Raw genomic sequence first — 19,287 nt, forward strand, 5'->3', positions numbered from 1 at the left:
ATCAAAAAACACTGAACTTTTTTTTTAGACGGAATCCCACTCTGTCGCCCAGGCTGGAGTACAGTGCTGCGATCTCGGCTCACTGCAACCTCTGCCTCCCGGGTTCAAGCGATTCTTGTGCCTCAGCCTCCCGAGTAGCTGGGATTACAGATGCCCGTCACCACACCCAATTAATGTTTGTATTTTTAGTAGAGACAGGGTTTCATCATGTTGGCCAGGTTGGTCTTGAACTCCTGGGCTCAAGTGACCCGCCCACCTCTGCCTCCCAAAGTGCTGGGATTACAGGCCTGAGCCACCGTAGCCAGTGTGAACTAACTTATGAAAATTCTGGAATTTTTACAAGATGAGTACCACACTATGGAATGAATGTGCACTGGATTTACACGACATTTTCAGATGTTTACAAGGTTGATGAGTGAATCAGAGATTAACTGACAATGATGTTGACATATTGGGCCCAGCTGGATGCTAGTATTATGTAGCAAGGAATGTTTGAGTGGGGCCTAATTTTATAAGTGGTCAGTTCATTGGTGAATATTTTCATTTTCCTATGATGTTGATGCTCTGTGCAACCTGGTAACTGCAGAGGCTGGATAATAAGGATCAGTTCACCCAGCACTCCACTTTTTGTTTTAAAGAATCTACCCACAGGGCTTTTGTTCTTTCTCTCTCTTCACTTTTCTACTGCCTGTGTGGGTAGCTCCCTGTCCATTATACTAATTGTTATCACGAATGTCCAGAAACTGGTCTTACAGACATGGACCTCACAAATACCTTCAAAGTGCACTTGAGTCTTGATATGGTTTGGCTGTGTCCCCACCCAAATCTCACCTTGAATTGTAATAATCCCCAGGTGTCAAGGGTAGGACCAGGTGGAGATAACTGAATCATGGGAGTGATTTCCCCCATGCTGTTCTCCTGATCGTGAGTGCTCATGAGAGCTGATGGTTTTATAAGGGGCTTTCTGCCTTCTCCTATCACCCCATGAAGAGGTGCCTTCTGCCATGATTATAAGTTTCCTGAGGACTTCCCAGCCATGTGGAACTGTGAGTCAATTAAACTTCTTTTCTTTATAAATTACCCAGTCTTGGGTATTTCTTCATAGCGGCGTGAGAACAAACTAATTAACAAGTCTCTCTCAATTTTAACACATCAACTTCTCAGGACATTTAAGGTTTATAATTTTGGTCAGAACTGTAGTTCCAAGTCAAATACATGTTTTTAAGAGCAAATAATATGGGTCTTAGTAAATTCTAAAATCACATGGTAAAATCAATGTCTTTCTTATGAGTGTCAACAACAACAGAATGATTGGTGTTAAAATCCTAACTCTTTAGTAAGCATATGAACACAGCCATCAATCTATAAATTAAGAAATGGTTGTGTATCTTAGTTCAAACAGTTTCCTATTTATTGAGGCACATTTAATACTTTGTTTTTTATTTTAAATTTTGAAAGCTTAGCTTAGTCCTGAATGAAGTATTTTCTGGCTTACGAGGACTGCAAATCATTACCAGAAAGTGAATTGAGCAATATTTTCACTTTATAATTTAAAACTATGACTTTCAAATAAACAATCATGTAAAAACACTTATGCTATTAGATAGCATATTCTTGAAATGCATGCAAAATAAACCATTTACTCTCCTCTTCGCTGTTTTAAAGACATTTTTATTGGGTTGAGGGTGTTTCAGGATATAAAGCAGTTTGCCAAATTCTGTCATTCTTTTTTTTTTTAATGTCATAAAGGGTGTGGTGCCTGTAGAGAATTTTTAAATTTGTACTTTATGATGTTTTTGCCTTCACTTTTTAAAAAATTGGTAAGACAATCTAAGTCCTGTCGGTATATTCTGGTTCCTAGTATAGGCTTCAGGGTTCCCTCACTATGAAAAGTCAGAATATTTCCTGTAGTCAGTTTTACTTACTTCCTTGCCAGGAGTGTTTTCTTTTTTTTCTTTTGTGAGACGGAGTCTCACACTGTTGCCCGGGATTGGAGTGCAATGGCATGATCTCGGCTCACTGCAACCTCCATCTCCTGGGTTCACGCGATTCTCCTGCCTCAGTCTCCCGAGTAGCTGAGATTACAGACGCACACCACAACACCCGGCTAATTTTTTGTATTTTTAGTCGAGGCGGGGTTTCACCATGTTGGCCAGACTGGTTTCGAACTCCTGACCTCGTGATCTGCCTGCCTGGGCCTCCAAAAGTGCTGGGATTACAGGCTTGAGCCATCGCGCCCACCCGTGTTTAGATTCTTAACAGCTCATTATTAGAAATAAAGTCTTGATAAGAACCACTTTAATACTTAATTGTCTTGCTTAGACAGGTGAAAACAATTTAAAAGGAACAACACGAGGCACCGAAGTTAAGTTGTATCTACCACGGCTGGTGATAATTGAAAATCTCAATGAATCTAGTCTGTTCTGTTATTCTTTTATTAATCCCTGGTTATTGGGAAGCTCTTAACAAAATAAATGTTTCAAATTCTTTTCTGTAATTAAGTAAAAGAGAGTATTGATTCCACAAGGCTAGAATTGTTCATCTAAGAAAAACAAATTCTCCATAAATTTTAACCCGTTAATACCACAGAAAGATGTTGGAAAGGTCTAAGAACAGAGATATGCCAGCAGAGAAACACCATTTTCAGAACATGACATGAGATGGTGAGATTTGCTGATTTGGTTCCGTCCTCATTATTTGACATTTAATGACAGTTCACACAGAAATCGCTCGTCTGAGAACCCGTTTAAATCCCCGCACAGAGACTATCTTCCTTGTCATTGTCACACCAGTAAAAGGAAAAGAACCTAGAGAGAGAGAGAATAAGCACAAAAGTTAAAATATGATAAAATCTCTCTCCTTTTCCCTTTCTTTCCTTGGATCTGGGTTTTGAAGGAGACAAAGAAGGACCCCCAGGCTTTCCAGCAGCCAGCAAGCACTATTACTTTTTATTTAAAAGCAACTGGGAGAAACATTCCCCAAAGCAAAACCCGAAGCCCTCCCTGAGAATCGTCTGTGGGCGTCCGGGCCCGGGCCGCTGGGGTGCCACTCCGCAAGGGGTTCCTCTTCTCCCCGGGGTCCCTGAGGGCTGGACGCGAGAGGACCCGTCGATCCCGGGGGGCCGGGAGGAGACGCCCGCCCTCCCCACGAGAGGGGGCGGCTCTGGCCTTGGAGCCGCCTCTCCTGCCGCCAGAGAACAAACGGGATATTCAGCAGTGGCCTGTGGCTGCCAGAGCAGCTCCTCAGGGGAAATTAAGCGTCGAGTCAGACGGCACCGTAATCGCCTTTAAAAGCGCCTCCGCCCCGCCGGCCGCGCAACCCCCGGCTACCTGGGCCGCCCCACGGCGGTGCGCAAGTGAGAGGAAGCGCGCGGGCCGCCGAGCGCCGGTGTGAGCCAGCACTACTGCCAGTGTGAGCGCGGTGGGTGCGGAGGGGCGTGTGTGTGCCGGCGCGCGCGCCGTGGGGTGCAGACCCCGAGCGTCTACGCTGCCATGAGGGGCGCGAACGCCTGGGCGCCACTCTGCCTGCTGCTGGCCGCCGCCACCCAGCTCTCGCGGCAGCAGTCCCCAGAGAGGTAACGCGACCCCCGCCCGGGCTCCCTCTCTCTCCCCTCCCTTCCTCCACCTCTGCAACCTCGCCGGCTGCTTTACTCAACCCGCTTCGGCGCGCCTGAGTGACCCAGCGCTCCCCGAGCGGTGCAGGCGTCCGCCACCCCCGCGTGCGCTGAGCCCCAGACCTGGGGACCCATCCCTGCTCGCAGGGCTCCCTCCTGGGTCTCCGGCCCGGCCTGCCTGATGGCCCTGCAGCTGGCTTGGCCACCACGTGGCGGGGCTTAATCTGACTTGTGTCTCCCCTCTCCTCGTGTCTATGGGGGCGGAGGGAAGCACTGGGGCCCAAATATGTGGATTTTGGTTTACCGCTGTTTTTTTTTTCTTCCCGGAGAGGCTTTGCCCAGAGACATAAACTAGGGAACAACCCTAGCGGCGCGGCGCCTAGGGAGCCGCTCTGGAAAGTTAACTCTTCGCCAACCTCGAGACGGCCCCAGGAGCTGGGCTGTGGGACCTGCCCGGTGGCCAACGTTGGCATCGCCTCTTCAGCCTCCGTCAGTATCAGCCTCCCTTTCGATGGGAAGCTCTGCCAATGGCCAGTAATTTTCAGAAAGGGGGAGGAGAACTGGGCATGTCTCCAAATATGGGAACGGCAAACTTTTTTATATTAACCAGTTGCTTGCCTATCTTTCTTTAAAACCGTGTTCTTCATTCAGCCTGGCTCTTACCTTCTCCCAGTTAAACTGATGTATTTACCATTTTCCTACAAGACTTTGCCACAATGCCGAGGACTTGATTATATATATAAAATCTTGTGTTATTGTGATGGAGACAGATGGCAGCTGGACAGAATGCTTTATCAGGCTGTAATTTAAATATTCTAAAAGCTAGCAAGCTTTCGGATCCCATTATGGTGCAAGAATTGATTAATCAACATTAACTTTTATTTATATTAATAGGCTACACCTTTCTGAAGGTAACATCAGATTGTTAGACCATGTTTCAAATTACATTATCTTTTCTTCTTTTATGTTCCCAGACCTGTTTTCACATGTGGTGGCATTCTTACTGGAGAGTCTGGATTTATTGGCAGTGAAGGTTTTCCTGGAGTGTACCCTCCAAATAGCAAATGTACTTGGAAAATCACAGTAAGCATTTTTAAAAAAGGTATTCTCCTGGAAGTGGGTGTTGGAAACAGTGGGAGGCTGCTGCCTTTTTCCTCTGGTGGTAGGATTTCAGTAAGAGGCAAATGCCTGAAATAGTGAAATGTTGGATTTACCCCAACTGTTGGGAAGATTTGTATTCATATAATAGATCTAGTCGCGTCTTGCATTAGTGATTACAGAGGGCACAAGGTAATGCTTGAAGGAATAAATTCTCAAAGCAGATGTGTTCTGAAAGCCCAGTGTAACTCAGTTGAGTTTTATAGATTCATAATTAAAGCTGTTTTCAGTCAAAGGCCTGTTGTAATGACCTTTAGAGGTTTTCTGTTGCTCGTGCCTTCATAAATTCCCAGTGGGAAATAGAAGATCAAAGATAGTGCTTTGACTACTCTATGCCCATTAGGAAAGGAAAAAGAAAAAAAATTTAAAAAGCCCACTTAATGTTCCTGGGTTGAAACCACCTCTAAAGGCAGTGTAAGAATAGAGAATTAATGGGGGGGGTGGGAATCTAAATAGCAGCCAAGGGCCAATAGAAAGTCCATGCTGATTAGTAATAACATAGATGATGCTGAGTCAAGATAAGCTGGATTTAGAGACGGCCATTTTTTTTTTAAAACTGATTTAGAGTCAACTAGAGTGAATCATCTTTGCAGTCAGCTTAGCATTGACTGTTATCTTCACGTTTTGCATTGTTGGGAAGTTGTTTAGTAATTGAATACATTGGTTCACTGAGAACTTCTTTCAGTCAGGTTGTGCCACTGGAGGACTTACGTACGATTTTTTAAAAAGTAGCCCCCGCTGACTGTGTAAACTAGCAGTTACTGTGTGCAGGCATTTACCGTGCCAAGTAGTTAACAAGTATAATCACCCAGAATCCTCAAAACAACTCTATGAGAAAGTATCTATTATCATCCCCATTTTATAGATGGGGAAGCTGAGGCCTGAAACAATAACAGAAATTGACTTAATCAGACAGTTGGTAAGCCCAACTTTATGTAAAGTAAAACCTACTCCCACTGAGGTCATTTTGCAGGCAGATATGAGAGATCCCCTTCCACAATATAAAACTCAGCTCTTAAATACCTTGACAACCTCTTGTAAAATACCAACCATGTCACAAACTGGTACAAATTTCATTATGTTATAGCACATATGGCCAGGAGAGAAGTCATAGAAAATAAGTTTGAAATAACATAAATGTGAAATAAGGCTCTGAAACAAAAATAAAAGCAGCTTGATTTTCATATCGTAATTGTGTTTTAAATGTAATTAAATGGCTGTAAGTTTTAAACGACCCTAGAAAATCAATGGCTCAGAGGCGCCATGTGCCCAAGAAGAAATTCATGGTTGGCTATGTGTTCTGAATATTGTGGACAGTGTTGATGTGACAGTAAACTTTGACTGAGGCTGGGGGACACGTCCAGTGAAAGCTTTCCTTGATAAAGGAACGGTTTACCTCAGGAGAGGCATGATTTCCTGTGTAGGAGTGAGGAAGTTAAATGGACGCTCCATCTGGATGTCTTGTGAAGGGAGAGCCTGTGAGCTCAGCAGTCACTTCCCTGGATTCAAATTCCAGTTTCACTGTCATAAACTCTGTGTCCGGAATTTACCTCCTTTAAACCTCAGGATTACTGTGAAGACAAAATGAGATAGTGCAAAACGCTTCAACTCAGTGCCTGAGTGGGGAAGAAGCTTGATTTGTCGGAAGAACAAATCAAGGAGGTCGGAGTGGCTGGAATGGAATGAGCAAGGGGACAGTGGGAAGAGAAGCGAAGGTGAACAGGACTCTGTAGGCCATGGTGGGGAGTTTGAACTTTGTTTTGAGTAGGAGTCACTGGAAGATCTTAAGCAGAGGAATGAGCTTATCTGGCATCTGTGTGGAAGATGAACTGTAGGGAGTTAGGAGTAGAAGCAGACCAATTAGGAAGCTGTTGTGGTATCCGGGAGAGGGAAGATGGTGGAGTAGACAAGGTGGTAACAGAGAAGATGAAGAAATGCGGAGTCTTCTGCCTACATTGGTTTGTCAGCAGCTCTGCCTGCAGTTAGGGTATAGTGGCACCCCCTAGGAGGATACGCACCAGGCTCTGTCTCCTTGCTGCAGACAGGACTGTGCTCTACTATGGCCTTGTCCAAGGCCATCTATTAAAGGTGTTTCCAAAGCTGGTTGGTCCAGCCCATTTTTCTGTTCCTGCTGTCTCCTCCTGTCTGTCTCCTTGCTGCAGACAGGACTGTGCTCTACTATGGCCTTGTCCAAGGCCATCTATTAAAGGTGTTTCCAAAGCTGGTTGGTCCAGCCCATTTTTCTGTTCCTGCAGTCAGTAAACCAAGAATAGTGTTCCCATTGGGTGATTCAGTATCACTTTTATTAAAATATCACAGAGACCAATGGACATGGGAAAGCCTCAGAGTGGTCTTTAAACTGTAGTTCCTGTAGCTGGGGGGAAATATCTTGCTTTCACTCACTGGCCTCCCATTCTGTTCGTCCAAACTGGAGGTGTGTCCCAGCATGGTAGCTTTCACCACTAAATGGTTTTCATTAAACTCTATCTTATCAATGGAAGAATGGGAAATGTCTGATTTTAACTTTTGCTTTAGGAAAGGTGAATCCTAGTTGTTACCACCAAACTTCCAGTCCTTCGTATTGGACTTTCTGATATGGAAGTACAGCCCGCAGATTGGAAATTTAGATTTGTCCTTACATTATAGTACTTTAAAATTTTTATAGCAATTTCTTAGACAGCTGTACTGTTCCAACACACTATATTGGCTATTTAAATGTAAATTAAGTTAAAAATTTAGTTTCTTAGTCATAGTAGCCACATTCAAGTGCTCAATAACCATATGTGGATAGTGGCTGTCTTGCTGGACAATACGTAATATGGGTATTTCTGTCATCACAATTTTTCTTGTGGACAGTGCTGTGCTATTAATAGAAAAATTTTATGCTTAATTTTACTCACGTAAGGATATGTTGAAGACAGAGGTGCTCTGTGCTGCTTAGTTGTACTTCTGCTTTGCAACTAGGGAAGCTTTGCAAATAGGGAAGCTGCATTGGTTCTTTGTAGTTGTTGCAGCTTTAACTGGAACTCAAGACTCTTGATTCAGCTTTATCACCAAGAGTTGATGGCCTTAACTAGTCTTAGGTTTTTTTCTTTTACTGTATGTGTTCTCAAAAAATGTATGCTTAGAGACTAAATTAGAGAATTTGAGTGTTAAGAAACAGTTGAATATTTTGTAATCCATGATGGGGTTGAGAGTTTCTTAGTTTCCTGTAGGAGTTGATTCTGGGGACTATAACCTAAAAGGCATCTGCATAAAATCCCCTAATTCTCATATACGGGGATGTGGGCATGAGTGAAATGTGATTTGACAGCTAAGGTATATATAATCCTTTGGAAAGTAGTGACTGGTCTTCTAAGCAGGCTTGGAAGAACAGTAGGATTGGGGTGAGGCATAAGTCACCCTAATTTATTTAAGAATAAGAATCAGTAACTCCACCTGTATTAAGCCCTGCAGCAAGAAATGAAACTCCAAAAGTTGACATCCCACCACCTGGACCCCTCTATTACAGTGATTTTTCTGCAGTTCGAGATCGTGTGCAGGAGACAACAGTAAGAAATCTCCGAGATCCATAAAGGAAGTAGGGGAGAGTGGACCATTGTGAAAAAATAAACACAGCTGGTGTGATGTATTTCACTGCAACATAGGCAGGACATATTTAGAAGAGCCCACAAGGCATGGTGCTGGGTGCTGGAGACACATAGGTGAATTTGGAGGGGATAAGCACATGGGGAGCTACCTGCTAGGATGTCTTCCCAAGGCCCTAAGTGGGAAGTGAGAGAAATCCCACCAGGCATCTTATATTCTGTGCTCCACAGGCACCCCTGGCATAAAGATCACCATTCCATTAATAGCTTCATTATAAATTCATTGCAAACTCAGCAAATCATCAATACTTCTGTTCCTTGATATTTTCATTCATAACTTGTTCATTTTATAATTCCCATAATAAAATTAGAGATACATATTGATGATTTGACACAAATATGCATTTTGTTTTTTTTTTTTTAAAGAAAAATAGACATACGTTGAGAGGCTGAGGTGGGTGGATCACCTGAGGTAAGGAGTTCAACACCAGCCTAGCCAATGTGGTGAAACCCCATCTCTCCTAAAAATACAAAAATGAGCTGGGTGCGGTGGCAGGCGCCTGTAATCCCAGCTACTCAGGAGGCTGAGGCAGGAGAATCACTTGAGCCTGGGAGGCAGAGGTTGCAGTGAGCTGAGATCCCGCCATTGCGCTCCAGCCTAGGCAAAAAGAGTGAGACTCCATCTCAAAAAAAAAAAAAAAAAAAAAAAAAAACAGAAAAAGAAAAAGAAAGATAGACATTAATAGCAAAAATTAGACCTTGTGAAAGCAACTCTATTTAGAGTTTGACTTTGGATGCATATGGTATGGGTGGCTGAGTGAAACCAGCTGAAGCTTTGTTTATAGTAACTGCAAACTAGAGGAAACTTAAAGCCTAGAACCTTCTGGGAATTCTCCTTAAACAGGTATATAGGAATTTTTGTTTAAAATTGGTTCCCAAACTTAAAACTAAAGATCACATCTGAATGTGTAATGCAATTGCTGTTACATTATCTAATTGAAACAGCAATTGTTATGCAGAGATCGCTGGAATTGATTCTGTTCTTAGATTTAAAACTGGGCATAATTTACAAATCTGTTTTAAAAGGTGATGATCTGGCCAGGTGCAGTGGCTTACACCTGTAATCCCAGCACTTTGGAAGGCAGAGGCTGAAGGATCACTTGAGCCCAGGAGTTCAAGGCTCCTGGAGTGAGCTGTGCTCACACCATTGTACTCCAGGCTGGGCGACACAGTGAGACCCCTTCTCTAAAGTAGAATAATAATGATAAACAAACATAAAATAAGGCAATCCATGTATGTGGTCCTGTTGTTAAAAATCATTAGGTTTTTATTATTTATAATTTAAAAGTACTGAAATTGGCCAGTTATTTAAGGTTTCAGTCATTTCATTCTCAGCATAAATCTAAGAAGAATCAGCAAACATTCAGCAAAGATTTAGTCTTGGGGTCCACCTAGAATATAACTTTTTATCCCTTTATGAAGAAAATATGGGAGAGGCCAGGCATGGTGGCTCACACCTGTAATCCCAACACTTTAGGAGGCCGAGGAGGAGGATTGCTTGCAGCAAGGTGTTCAAGATCAGAGTTCAAGATCAGCCTGGACAACGTAAAGAGACCCTGTCTCTGCAAATTTTTTTAATTTTTTTTTTTTTTAGCCAGGAGTGGTGGTGCGCACCTGTAGCCCTGAGGTGGCTGAGATTAGAGGCTTTCTTGAGCCCAGGAGTCAGAGGATATAGTGAGCTATGATTGTGCCACTGCACTCCAGCCTGGGTGACAGAGCAAGATCCTGATGATGATGAGGATGATGATGTGGGAGGGTCAGAGAGTCAAAGACCTTTGACAGAAATGGGAGGAGAATGTGGCAATGGGTAGAGGCAGTCCCATTAAAGCAAAAAGTATGTGGCAAAATTTTCCTTACTTAGCTACTTCATGAAGAAAAAAGCGTTAAGTTGTCTTACACAGAAAACTCTTCAGATTCTCCAGGTAATTCCAGTATTATCATGTTTATAATTACATATATTTTTCTGTTCAGTTAGAGTGAAATACAGTCACACATCCCATAACAATGTTTCAGTCAATGACCACCACATACATGACAGTGGTGCCGTAAGATTATATTGCCGTGTTTTTTTGTACCTTTTCTATGTTTAGATATGCAAGTATTTACCATTGTTTTACACTTGCCTGCAGTGTTCAGTACAGGAACATGCTGTACAGTGTCGTAGCCTGAGAGCAATAGGCTATACTATATAGCCTAGGTGTGTGGTGGGTTATACCATCTAGATTTCTGTAAATGCACTCTGTGATATTTGGACAACAGAGTCACCTAGTGATGCGTTTCTCAGAATGTATCTCCATCATTAAACAACACCTGACTCTGTACTTGTGATAGAAATCATGGAACTAAAAATAATAATAGTATTTATAGTTTTTAGCATACCTTCAAATGTATTGAATCATTTTATTTTATTTGAATACAATTCTCTGGGATTGGGGTGACAGACCTTAGTATGACCATTTCATAAGTGGGGAAATTGAAGTCTAAAGAACTTGTATCTTAACTAATGTCATACTTGTAAATGGTATGAAAACGTCAGCACATAATGTTCTGACTCAGGATACCATTATACTTTCACGCACTTATTTATCAAATATTCACCAAGATTTTTTGAGCACCTCCTATGTAGTGGGCATTGCATTGGACCGTGGGCGTAGAAAGACAAGGCATGATTTCTGTCCTCAGGGAGTTTATAATCTTGGGGGGAGCAGTTAGACGAGAGAATCGGTAATGGTTATGTGTGTGAATTATTATAATGCCCACTGTAAGCAGTTTTAAGTGTTAATAATTTGGAATAAACCTCATTTTCACTTTTAAAAATTATTGAAGATCTTAAGATTAGTTAAGGTGAAAATAATAATTGCTTCGTGCAGAGTATGACCTGTTTTACATGTGTGCTACTCTAAGACTGGATAAGTTGTTATTGTATCCTTTGTAAGGATTCGTTTGACTTCCCAGGATTATTTTACATGTACCTTGATATTTCCAAAGATGCCTAATAAACAATTATGTGAAGGCATTCCTGTAACATTGCCTTGAGGGCAATTTTATAACTTACATATGTTAAAGTCATCATACTTAATCCATCCTCCAGATACCTGATTAATTTTAAATGGCATTCGTATTTAGTTGAAGGAACTAGTAGATTAAAAATGTGATTGGGGGCCGGGCGCGGTGGCTCACGCCTGTAATCCCAGCACTTTGGGAGGCCGAGACGGGCAGATCACGAGGTCAGGAGATCGAGACCATCCTGGCTAACACAGTGAAACCCCGTCTCTACTAAAAATACAAAAAAAAATTAGCTGGGCGCGGTGGCGGGCGCCTGTAGTCCCAGCTACTCCGGAGGCTGAGGCAGGAGAATGGCGTGAACCCGGGAGGCGGAGCTTGCAGTGAGCCGAGATCGCGCCACTGTGCACCAGTCTGGGCGATAGAGCGAGACTCCGTCTCAAAAAAGAAAAATGTGACTGGGATTATGTCTTCCCAATAACTTTTGTATGGCTTCATGAGAAGAGTCAGCAGTGGTGAGCAAAGGGTTTGCAAAAATTGAGACATAGTGATAGTCTGGTAAGATCAGTACTAGGTGTATAATTTGAGAAAACAAATAGTGAATTTAGGCAGGAACTCAACTTTTAAGTCACTTAATTATACCTAAGGGTATAGCAAGGGGTTCCAAAATTGCTGTAACTATTATTTGCCTGGTATAACCACAGCAGGACAGACAGGGGAATGGAATTTTGACTTTAAACACATATTTCCTGACTTTAAACTGCACATAGGATTTAGAATTATATAGAGACTTAAATTCCAATCTTAACTATGGGCTTTTTAAAGAAAATATATATGTATACATTGGTTGCACTAGGCTCATTATTTCAGTTGTCTGAATAGTAATTTAATCCAATGCTTGAGCTAGTATTCTTTATATTTAAGAATAGTAAAAATGAGTATAACTAACAGAAAATGTTTGCATATCCAGACTATATGAATGGGATAAGAGCACTATAGCTTGTTTTTTTTTGGGGGGGGTGAGTGGGATGGGGTTGTTTATTTTTATTAATTTATTTTTTTATTATTATTATACGTTAAGTTCTAGGGTGTATGTGCATAACGTGCAGGTTTGTTAGATATGTATACTTGTGCCATGTTGGTGTGCTGCATGGGGTTGTTTATTTTTTAATCTAGAAAGTATAATTTGGAAACTTTACAAATCTTTTTTTTTTTTTTTTGAGACGGAGTCTCGCTTTATCGCCCAGGCTGGAGTGCAGTGGCGTGATCTTGGCTCACTGCAAGCTCCGCCTCCTGCGTTCACGCCATTCTCCTGCCTCAGCCTCCCCAGTAGCTGGGACTACAGGCGCCTGCCACCACGCCTGGCTATTTTTTTGTATTTTTTAGTAGAGACGGGGTTTCACCGTGTTAGCCAGGATGGTCTCGATCTCCTGACCTCGTGATCCTCCCGTCTCGGCCTCCCAAAGTGCTGAGATTACAGGCTTGAGCCACCGCGCCCGGCCTACAAAAATCATTCTTTCCTGAAATATCACTATAAAAATAAAACATAAAGATAACACATTTTTTTAAAGTAGTATAAATCAAGAAGGCATTTAGTATAATTAAAACACTCAAAGGATTTTTAAGAATATATTATTTAAAAGACAGATTAAGTTACTTTTATATCCCTTGACCACCTCCAGAGTTAAATTTATGATGTGAAATTACGGGCAAATAAGAATTGTACCATAAATTTGAAAATGCCTTAAAATCTCTCAGATTTTGACAGTAAAAAAGGGAAGGGTCTCGTTTATTGGTTGCTTAATGCTGAAGACCAGAGAAACATTTAGAGGGCTCCTAATTCTAAGGAGTTCTTTCGGGTTTTTTTTGAGACAAAGTCTCACTTGGTCACCCACTTTGGAGTGCAGTGGCGTGATCTTGGCTCACTGCAACCTCCGCCTCCTGGGTTCAAGAGATTCTCCTGCCTTAGCCTCCCAGTAGCTGGGACTAGAGGCACCCACCACCACGCTCGGCTAATTTTTGTATTTTTTAGTAGAGACGGGGTTTCACCGTGTTAGCCAGGATGGTCTCGATCTCCTGACCTCGTGATCCTCCCGTCTCGGCCTCCCAAAGTGCTGAGATTACAGGCTTGAGCCACCGCGCCTGGCCTACAAAAATCATTCTTTCCTGAAATATCACTATAAAAATAAAACATAAAGATAACACATTTTTTTAAAGTAGTATAAATCAAGAAGGCATTTAGTATAATTAAAACACTCAAAGGATTTTTAAGAATATATTATTTAAAAGACAGATTAAGTTACTTTTATATCCCTTGACCACCTCCAGAGTTAAATTTATGATGTGAAATTACGGGCAAATAAGAATTGTACCATAAATTTGAAAATGCCTTAAAATCTCTCAGATTTTGACAGTAAAAAAGGGAAGGGTCTCGTTTATTGGTTGCTTAATGCTGAAGACCAGAGAAACATTTAGAGGGCTCCTAATTCTAAGGAGTTCTTTCGGGTTTTTTTTGAGACAAAGTCTCACTTGGTCACCCACTTTGGAGTGCAGTGGCGTGATCTTGGCTCACTGCAGCCTCCGCTTTCTGGGTTCAAGAGATTCTCCTGCCTTAGCCTCCCAGTAGCTGGGACTAGAGGCACCCACCACCACGCTCGGCTAATTTTTGTATTTTTTAGTAGAGACAGGGTTTTGCCATGTTGACTGGTCTCAAACTCCTGACCCCAAGTCAATCCGCCCACGTTGGTCTCCCAAAGTGGGATTTCTTTTCCCACATTGCTCTACTTAGAATCAGGAGAGTGCTTTTGTGTGCTGTCACTTTTCCATGTTTCTTGTACAGAGAAATGTTACATGTATGGATTGCTCCTCAATCCTATGAAAACTGTAATAACCACTGTCAACTTAGACAGTTGCAACTTATGAGTTCACAGCTTTATCAAGGGTGGCAATAGCACTTTGAGGGACTTTTGAATTTCTTACTCTAGGAACTTGGGAGAAAATAAGTGTTTTCCTCAGATACATTATTTGGTTGATCATGAGAGTCAGTATGGCAAGTCTTTAGGAAACAAATATAAACATCCCAAAATAAATGGAACACCCACAGAGAAGTGGGGAGTTGGAATTATAACTGCCCAAAGCACAAGCCCTGCCACTAAATATCACCTCTCTTTTACCACCTCACCCCCAAGCCGCTCTTGAGTACTGCATATAATAAAATAGTGTTTTCAAAAATATGAAGGGAGGGAGAGACCATTTAATCAAAGATGGGCTGTTACATGGACCAGACTGACAAGAAGAAAAGCACAGGAACCCAGGGGCAATCTTACTCCTGCTAAATGCTTCTAGAAATGAATAAGGGTTTGATTGCTAGACACAGACCTTCTAAAATCCCTGGGCTACAGTTGAGCGCCTCCAAATAAATTGTAATTTGTTAATTCATTAAAATTCTAAAGTACCCACCAGAGATCAGGTGCTGGATTGGACACAGAAACTGCAATAATTGAAAAATCACATTCCTGAATGGGGCTGGGTGAGGTAAGGAGGCTCTTACTAGTTGGAGTGATGGCCCAGAAACAATGAACAGTGGCACAGGGTGACAGGGATCATGGTACAGGGTTATATGTGTGATATTACTCAGTTACTAGAAGAATGGGCATTGGAGAGTTATACTGACATGGGTTCAAATCCCTGTTCAGCCATTTAATTTACTAAGTATGTGATTAAGTTTCTGGAACTTTCTGAAGTTAGTATCCTGGACGTAATGGTCAAACCTGCCTTGTAAGTTTGATCTGAAGACTGAAGGAGGCAGTAGATGAAAGGCCCTCGGCACAGCGCTTGGCACAAGCAGGCACTCAATAAATGGTAGTGTTGCTTTATTTATTTATTTTTTAACCTCTCTTCCAGGTCTGTAATAAGGAATAGAAGTGTGGTGTTTGTGTAGAACTTGTCTACAAGCCAACTTGTTTCAAGCTGGATGGTAATCCCTTTGGGGCATGGCGAGTTCCCATTGGAAATACCCATTCCTACTCACTATGCCCTTTCTTCATTTAAAATATGATCTTTCATAAGATCTGGACTTTGTCCACAGAAGCGCTTCCAAACCCTCCCTACTTCAACCAGCCACCGCTACCCCATCACCAACCAAGGGCATTCCTTAACCGTTAAGTTTTCAAAGTAGAGAAAAGATTGTCAGTTAAAAATTGCAAATAATTTTCTCTGTTTACAGATGGAGATTTTATTTTACCTTTGGAGTCCCAAATCATCAGAATAGGCCTCACTAATTATACAAATTAAGTAAAGACTGTATTCACTTATTCCTAATAGAGACACAACATGATATGGTGGTTACAAGTGTATTTTCTAACAGTGTAGTTTCTGGAGCCAGACAACCTGGTTCAAATACCAGCTCCACTATTGTGCTGGTGAGTCTCCAAAGATGACCTCCCCAATCACCACACCTCCTGGTATTCATGCCTTTTTCTGGTATCCCCCAGCATTGAATCTGGGCTTGCCCTTGGAACAAATCGGATGGAGCAGAGGTGACACATTGCATGACTTCTGGGGCAAGAACATAAGAAGCTGCCATATAAGGACCACCATGCTGTGAGGATGCCCAACACAGCCGTGTAAAGAGGCTTTGTGGAGAGAAGGAGGGGCCCAGAAAGTCCGTAGTAGTTCCAGTCTTCTCAGCTGAGGTGCCAGACATGTGAATGAAGTCGCTTTGAAGGCCTAGTCCAGTGAGCCTTCAGATGACTCAAGCCCAAGCTCCTAACTGATAGTAAATGCATGAGAGAATTCAAGGCAGAACCATCCAGCTGAGACCAGTGACCCACAGAACCATAACAAATAAGAATACATTATTGTTTTAAGTCACTGAATTTGGGGGTTGTTTGTTGTGCAGCAGGAGATTACTGTAATAGTTACGAGCTGTATGACTTTGGGCTTGCTATTTAACCTCCCTGTGCCTCAGTTTCCTCATCTATAAAATGTGGATGATAATACTCCCTACCTCATAGGATTGCTTTGGGACTGAAATTAGTTGTTATGTGTACGGCATTAAGAACAGTGCCTAGCACATGGTAAATACTCAAAAAATGTTATTTCTTCATGAAATATTAAACTTATTGAACACTATGTGCCATGGCCTGTTTCATATCCTGGGCACACAGTGAGAAGGTTCCTGCACTAATGGTGCTTGCATTCTAGAAGCAGGAGAGAAACCATAAAATAGATAGGATGGTGATGTTAAGAGTGACACTGATGAGGTGACATTTGAGTGGAAACCTAGATGATGCAAAGAGTCTACCAACTGATGGTTCTTGGAGAAACTGTGAGGTCACCACTCCTTTGGGTGCAGTGATTTATTATGTGGCAGCAGACAGTATCTCTGGGGCTTCTTGCCCATCATAAGTAAAGCACAAAATGTCTCCTGGATGTTTATAAATGTAAAGGCCTTGCTCATGGATTAAGGTTAGCTCCTGTGGTGAGGGTGGTAGGTTTGGATTGCTTCTTTATGTTTGGTTTCTTTGGTTTTTGACTTTTGAGAGATGCTTTGGGGATGTGACAGGGGGAGGAGGGAGCTGAAGGGTCTGTTTTTATGAGTAATGTTGCCTTGGGTTCTGGGTGCCAGAACTTTGCACTGTGGTGCAGAGTTGGGAGGAAGCTGTTTTCATCATCTCCATTCACAACTCTCTGCAACCTTTGTTGGGGGAATCTTAAGAACATCAAGAAAGAGCGCCCTTGGAACAGATAGAGATTTCCTCTTCATGGGTCTGTTCAGGGTACTTCCATCAGCAGGGACATTTCATTTATACATTCATCTGTTGATTGACACTTGGGTGTGCTTCTCCCTTTTGGCTATTTTGAGTATTTTGAACCATGCAGTGCTTTCACTTCCTTTGCATATGTAGTCAGGAGTGGAACTGCTGGATCATGTGATAATTTAGGTTTTGAGGAATCGCCAAACTGTTTTCTAGAAGTGAAAGAGAAAAAACCTGGTGAACACTGTTACCAGGAAGCCAGACTGCTTTGTAGGTCAATGTAGATGTCCCCTGGAGTTGCTCCCAAACAACTGGCATTTTGAAGAGAATGCTGGCACAGTCATCAGCTGCTACAAATTTGAGCCATTGTGCTTTAGTGGTTACAACTTATGCATTGTTTAAAGATACATATATTTGTGGTTGAAAAAATGTTTTTAAACAAGAGGATCATCAGGAGCCAGGCAGCTACTCCAGGATATGCCCAATATGCTTGTTTTCATTATGATACTATAATTTTAATGAACTTACTATTTCCCCATAAATCTTAGATACATGAAAATTTGTTCCTATAAATCTTAGCTATGCATATACTATTTTATTATTCCTTATCAATCTCAACTGTATACATCTGCAAATAATAAAACTATATTTCTTAGAATAGAAATAACAGAATTATAAAATCAGAAGGGAATTATCAGACAGTCTTCCTAACTACCTCTCTGTACCCTAGTACACACCGAATGTCCACTTCCTCTGTGTTCCCATAGCATTCGGGGACATCTTTATTATAGCACTGATCACCCTGTATTATAATCATGTTTATTAATCTGCCTTCCCTACTAAACTATAAAGCTCTTGAGGACAAGGCCCTTGTTTTGGTTGTCTATTTTCCTGGTAGCTAACATAGTGGTTGACACATACAGTAGTAGGTAAGTGAAAGAATGAATTGATTAATCAATCAATTCATAGCTCCATCCACCTGCTTCTGGGCAGAACAGCACAGAAATGATAAATCTCTGAAGAAAAATATTAATTCGTTTCCAAAGATGTCTGAAGAAAGGAGATGTATTAGTCCATTTTCACACTGCTATAAAAAACTACCTGAGACTGGGTCATTTATAAAGAAAAGAGGTTTAATTGACTCACAATTCTACATGGCTACGAAGGCCTCAGGAAACTTAACAATCACCATGGAAAGTGAAGGGGAAGCAAGGCATGTCTTACATCATGGCAGAGAGTAAAGGGGGAGTGCCACATTTCAAACCATCAGCTCAGCAGAACACAGTGGCTCATACCTTTAATCCCAACATGATCCGAGGCAGGTGGATCATGAGGTCAGAAGATCGAGACCATCCTGGCCAACATGGTGAAACCCCATCTCTACTAAAAATACAAAAACTAGCTGGGTGTGGTGGTGTGCACCTGTAGTCCCAGCTACTTGGGAGGCTGAGGCAGGAGAATTTCTTGAACCCTGAGGCAGAGGTTGCAGTGAGCCGAGATTGCACCACTGCACTCCAGCCTGGCAACACAGCAAGACTCTGTCTAAAATAAAATAATAAAATAAAATGAAATAAAATAATAAATAAAATAAAAATAGCAAAACCATCAGCTCTCACGAGAACGGCATGGGGGAACCGCCCCCATGATCCAGTCACCTCCCACCAGGCTCCTCCTGCAACATGTGAGGATTACAATTTGAGATGAGATTTGAGTGGATACCCAGAGCCAGACCGTATCAGGAGACTTCTAAGTTTTTGTACTCTGTAGAATTCTACATTGAGAAAGATGTTCTCTTCCTGTGTCCTCCCCTGCTGTGTGTCTAGTTGCATTCCATCCCCCAAGTGTGTCATTTTCTGTCACCATATGATTGTATTGAATGACTGTCAGTCAGTGTACCAACATGGGTGACATGAACAAAGCAGCAGGCTGTTTGGACTTATTGTTGGTTTCTGAATACTCACTTTCCAGTATAGGTGAACATTCCAGATACATCATTAACTGAAGCTCCTATGTGCTTTCTCTATTTACATTCCACTAGTCAGTTGAAATATAAATATGTATTATGCTTCTCGTAGATGCAAGAGTATAATGCTACAATTTTAATGTT

The 19,287-nt window shown here is 41.9% G+C and overlaps 1 protein-coding gene across 1 annotated transcript in view; it reads left to right on the top strand.

The window, feature by feature from the left end:
* The first annotated feature begins 3,199 nt into the window (after positions 1-3,199).
* Positions 3,200-19,287, top strand: part of PCOLCE2 (procollagen C-endopeptidase enhancer 2) — a 72,860-nt gene continuing 56,772 nt past the window's right edge. Inside the window, exons 1-2 of the mRNA XM_011958077.1 lie at positions 3,200-3,574; positions 4,588-4,696. Of these exons, the coding sequence (XP_011813467.1) occupies positions 3,492-3,574; positions 4,588-4,696 (192 nt within the window). The 5' untranslated portion in view covers positions 3,200-3,491. The remainder of the gene's footprint in view (positions 3,575-4,587; positions 4,697-19,287) is intronic.

The sequence above is a fragment of the Colobus angolensis genome, unplaced genomic scaffold (genome assembly GCF_000951035.1).
Source record: "Colobus angolensis palliatus isolate OR3802 unplaced genomic scaffold, Cang.pa_1.0 Scaffold46, whole genome shotgun sequence".
Lineage (NCBI taxonomy): Eukaryota > Metazoa > Chordata > Mammalia > Primates > Cercopithecidae > Colobus > Colobus angolensis.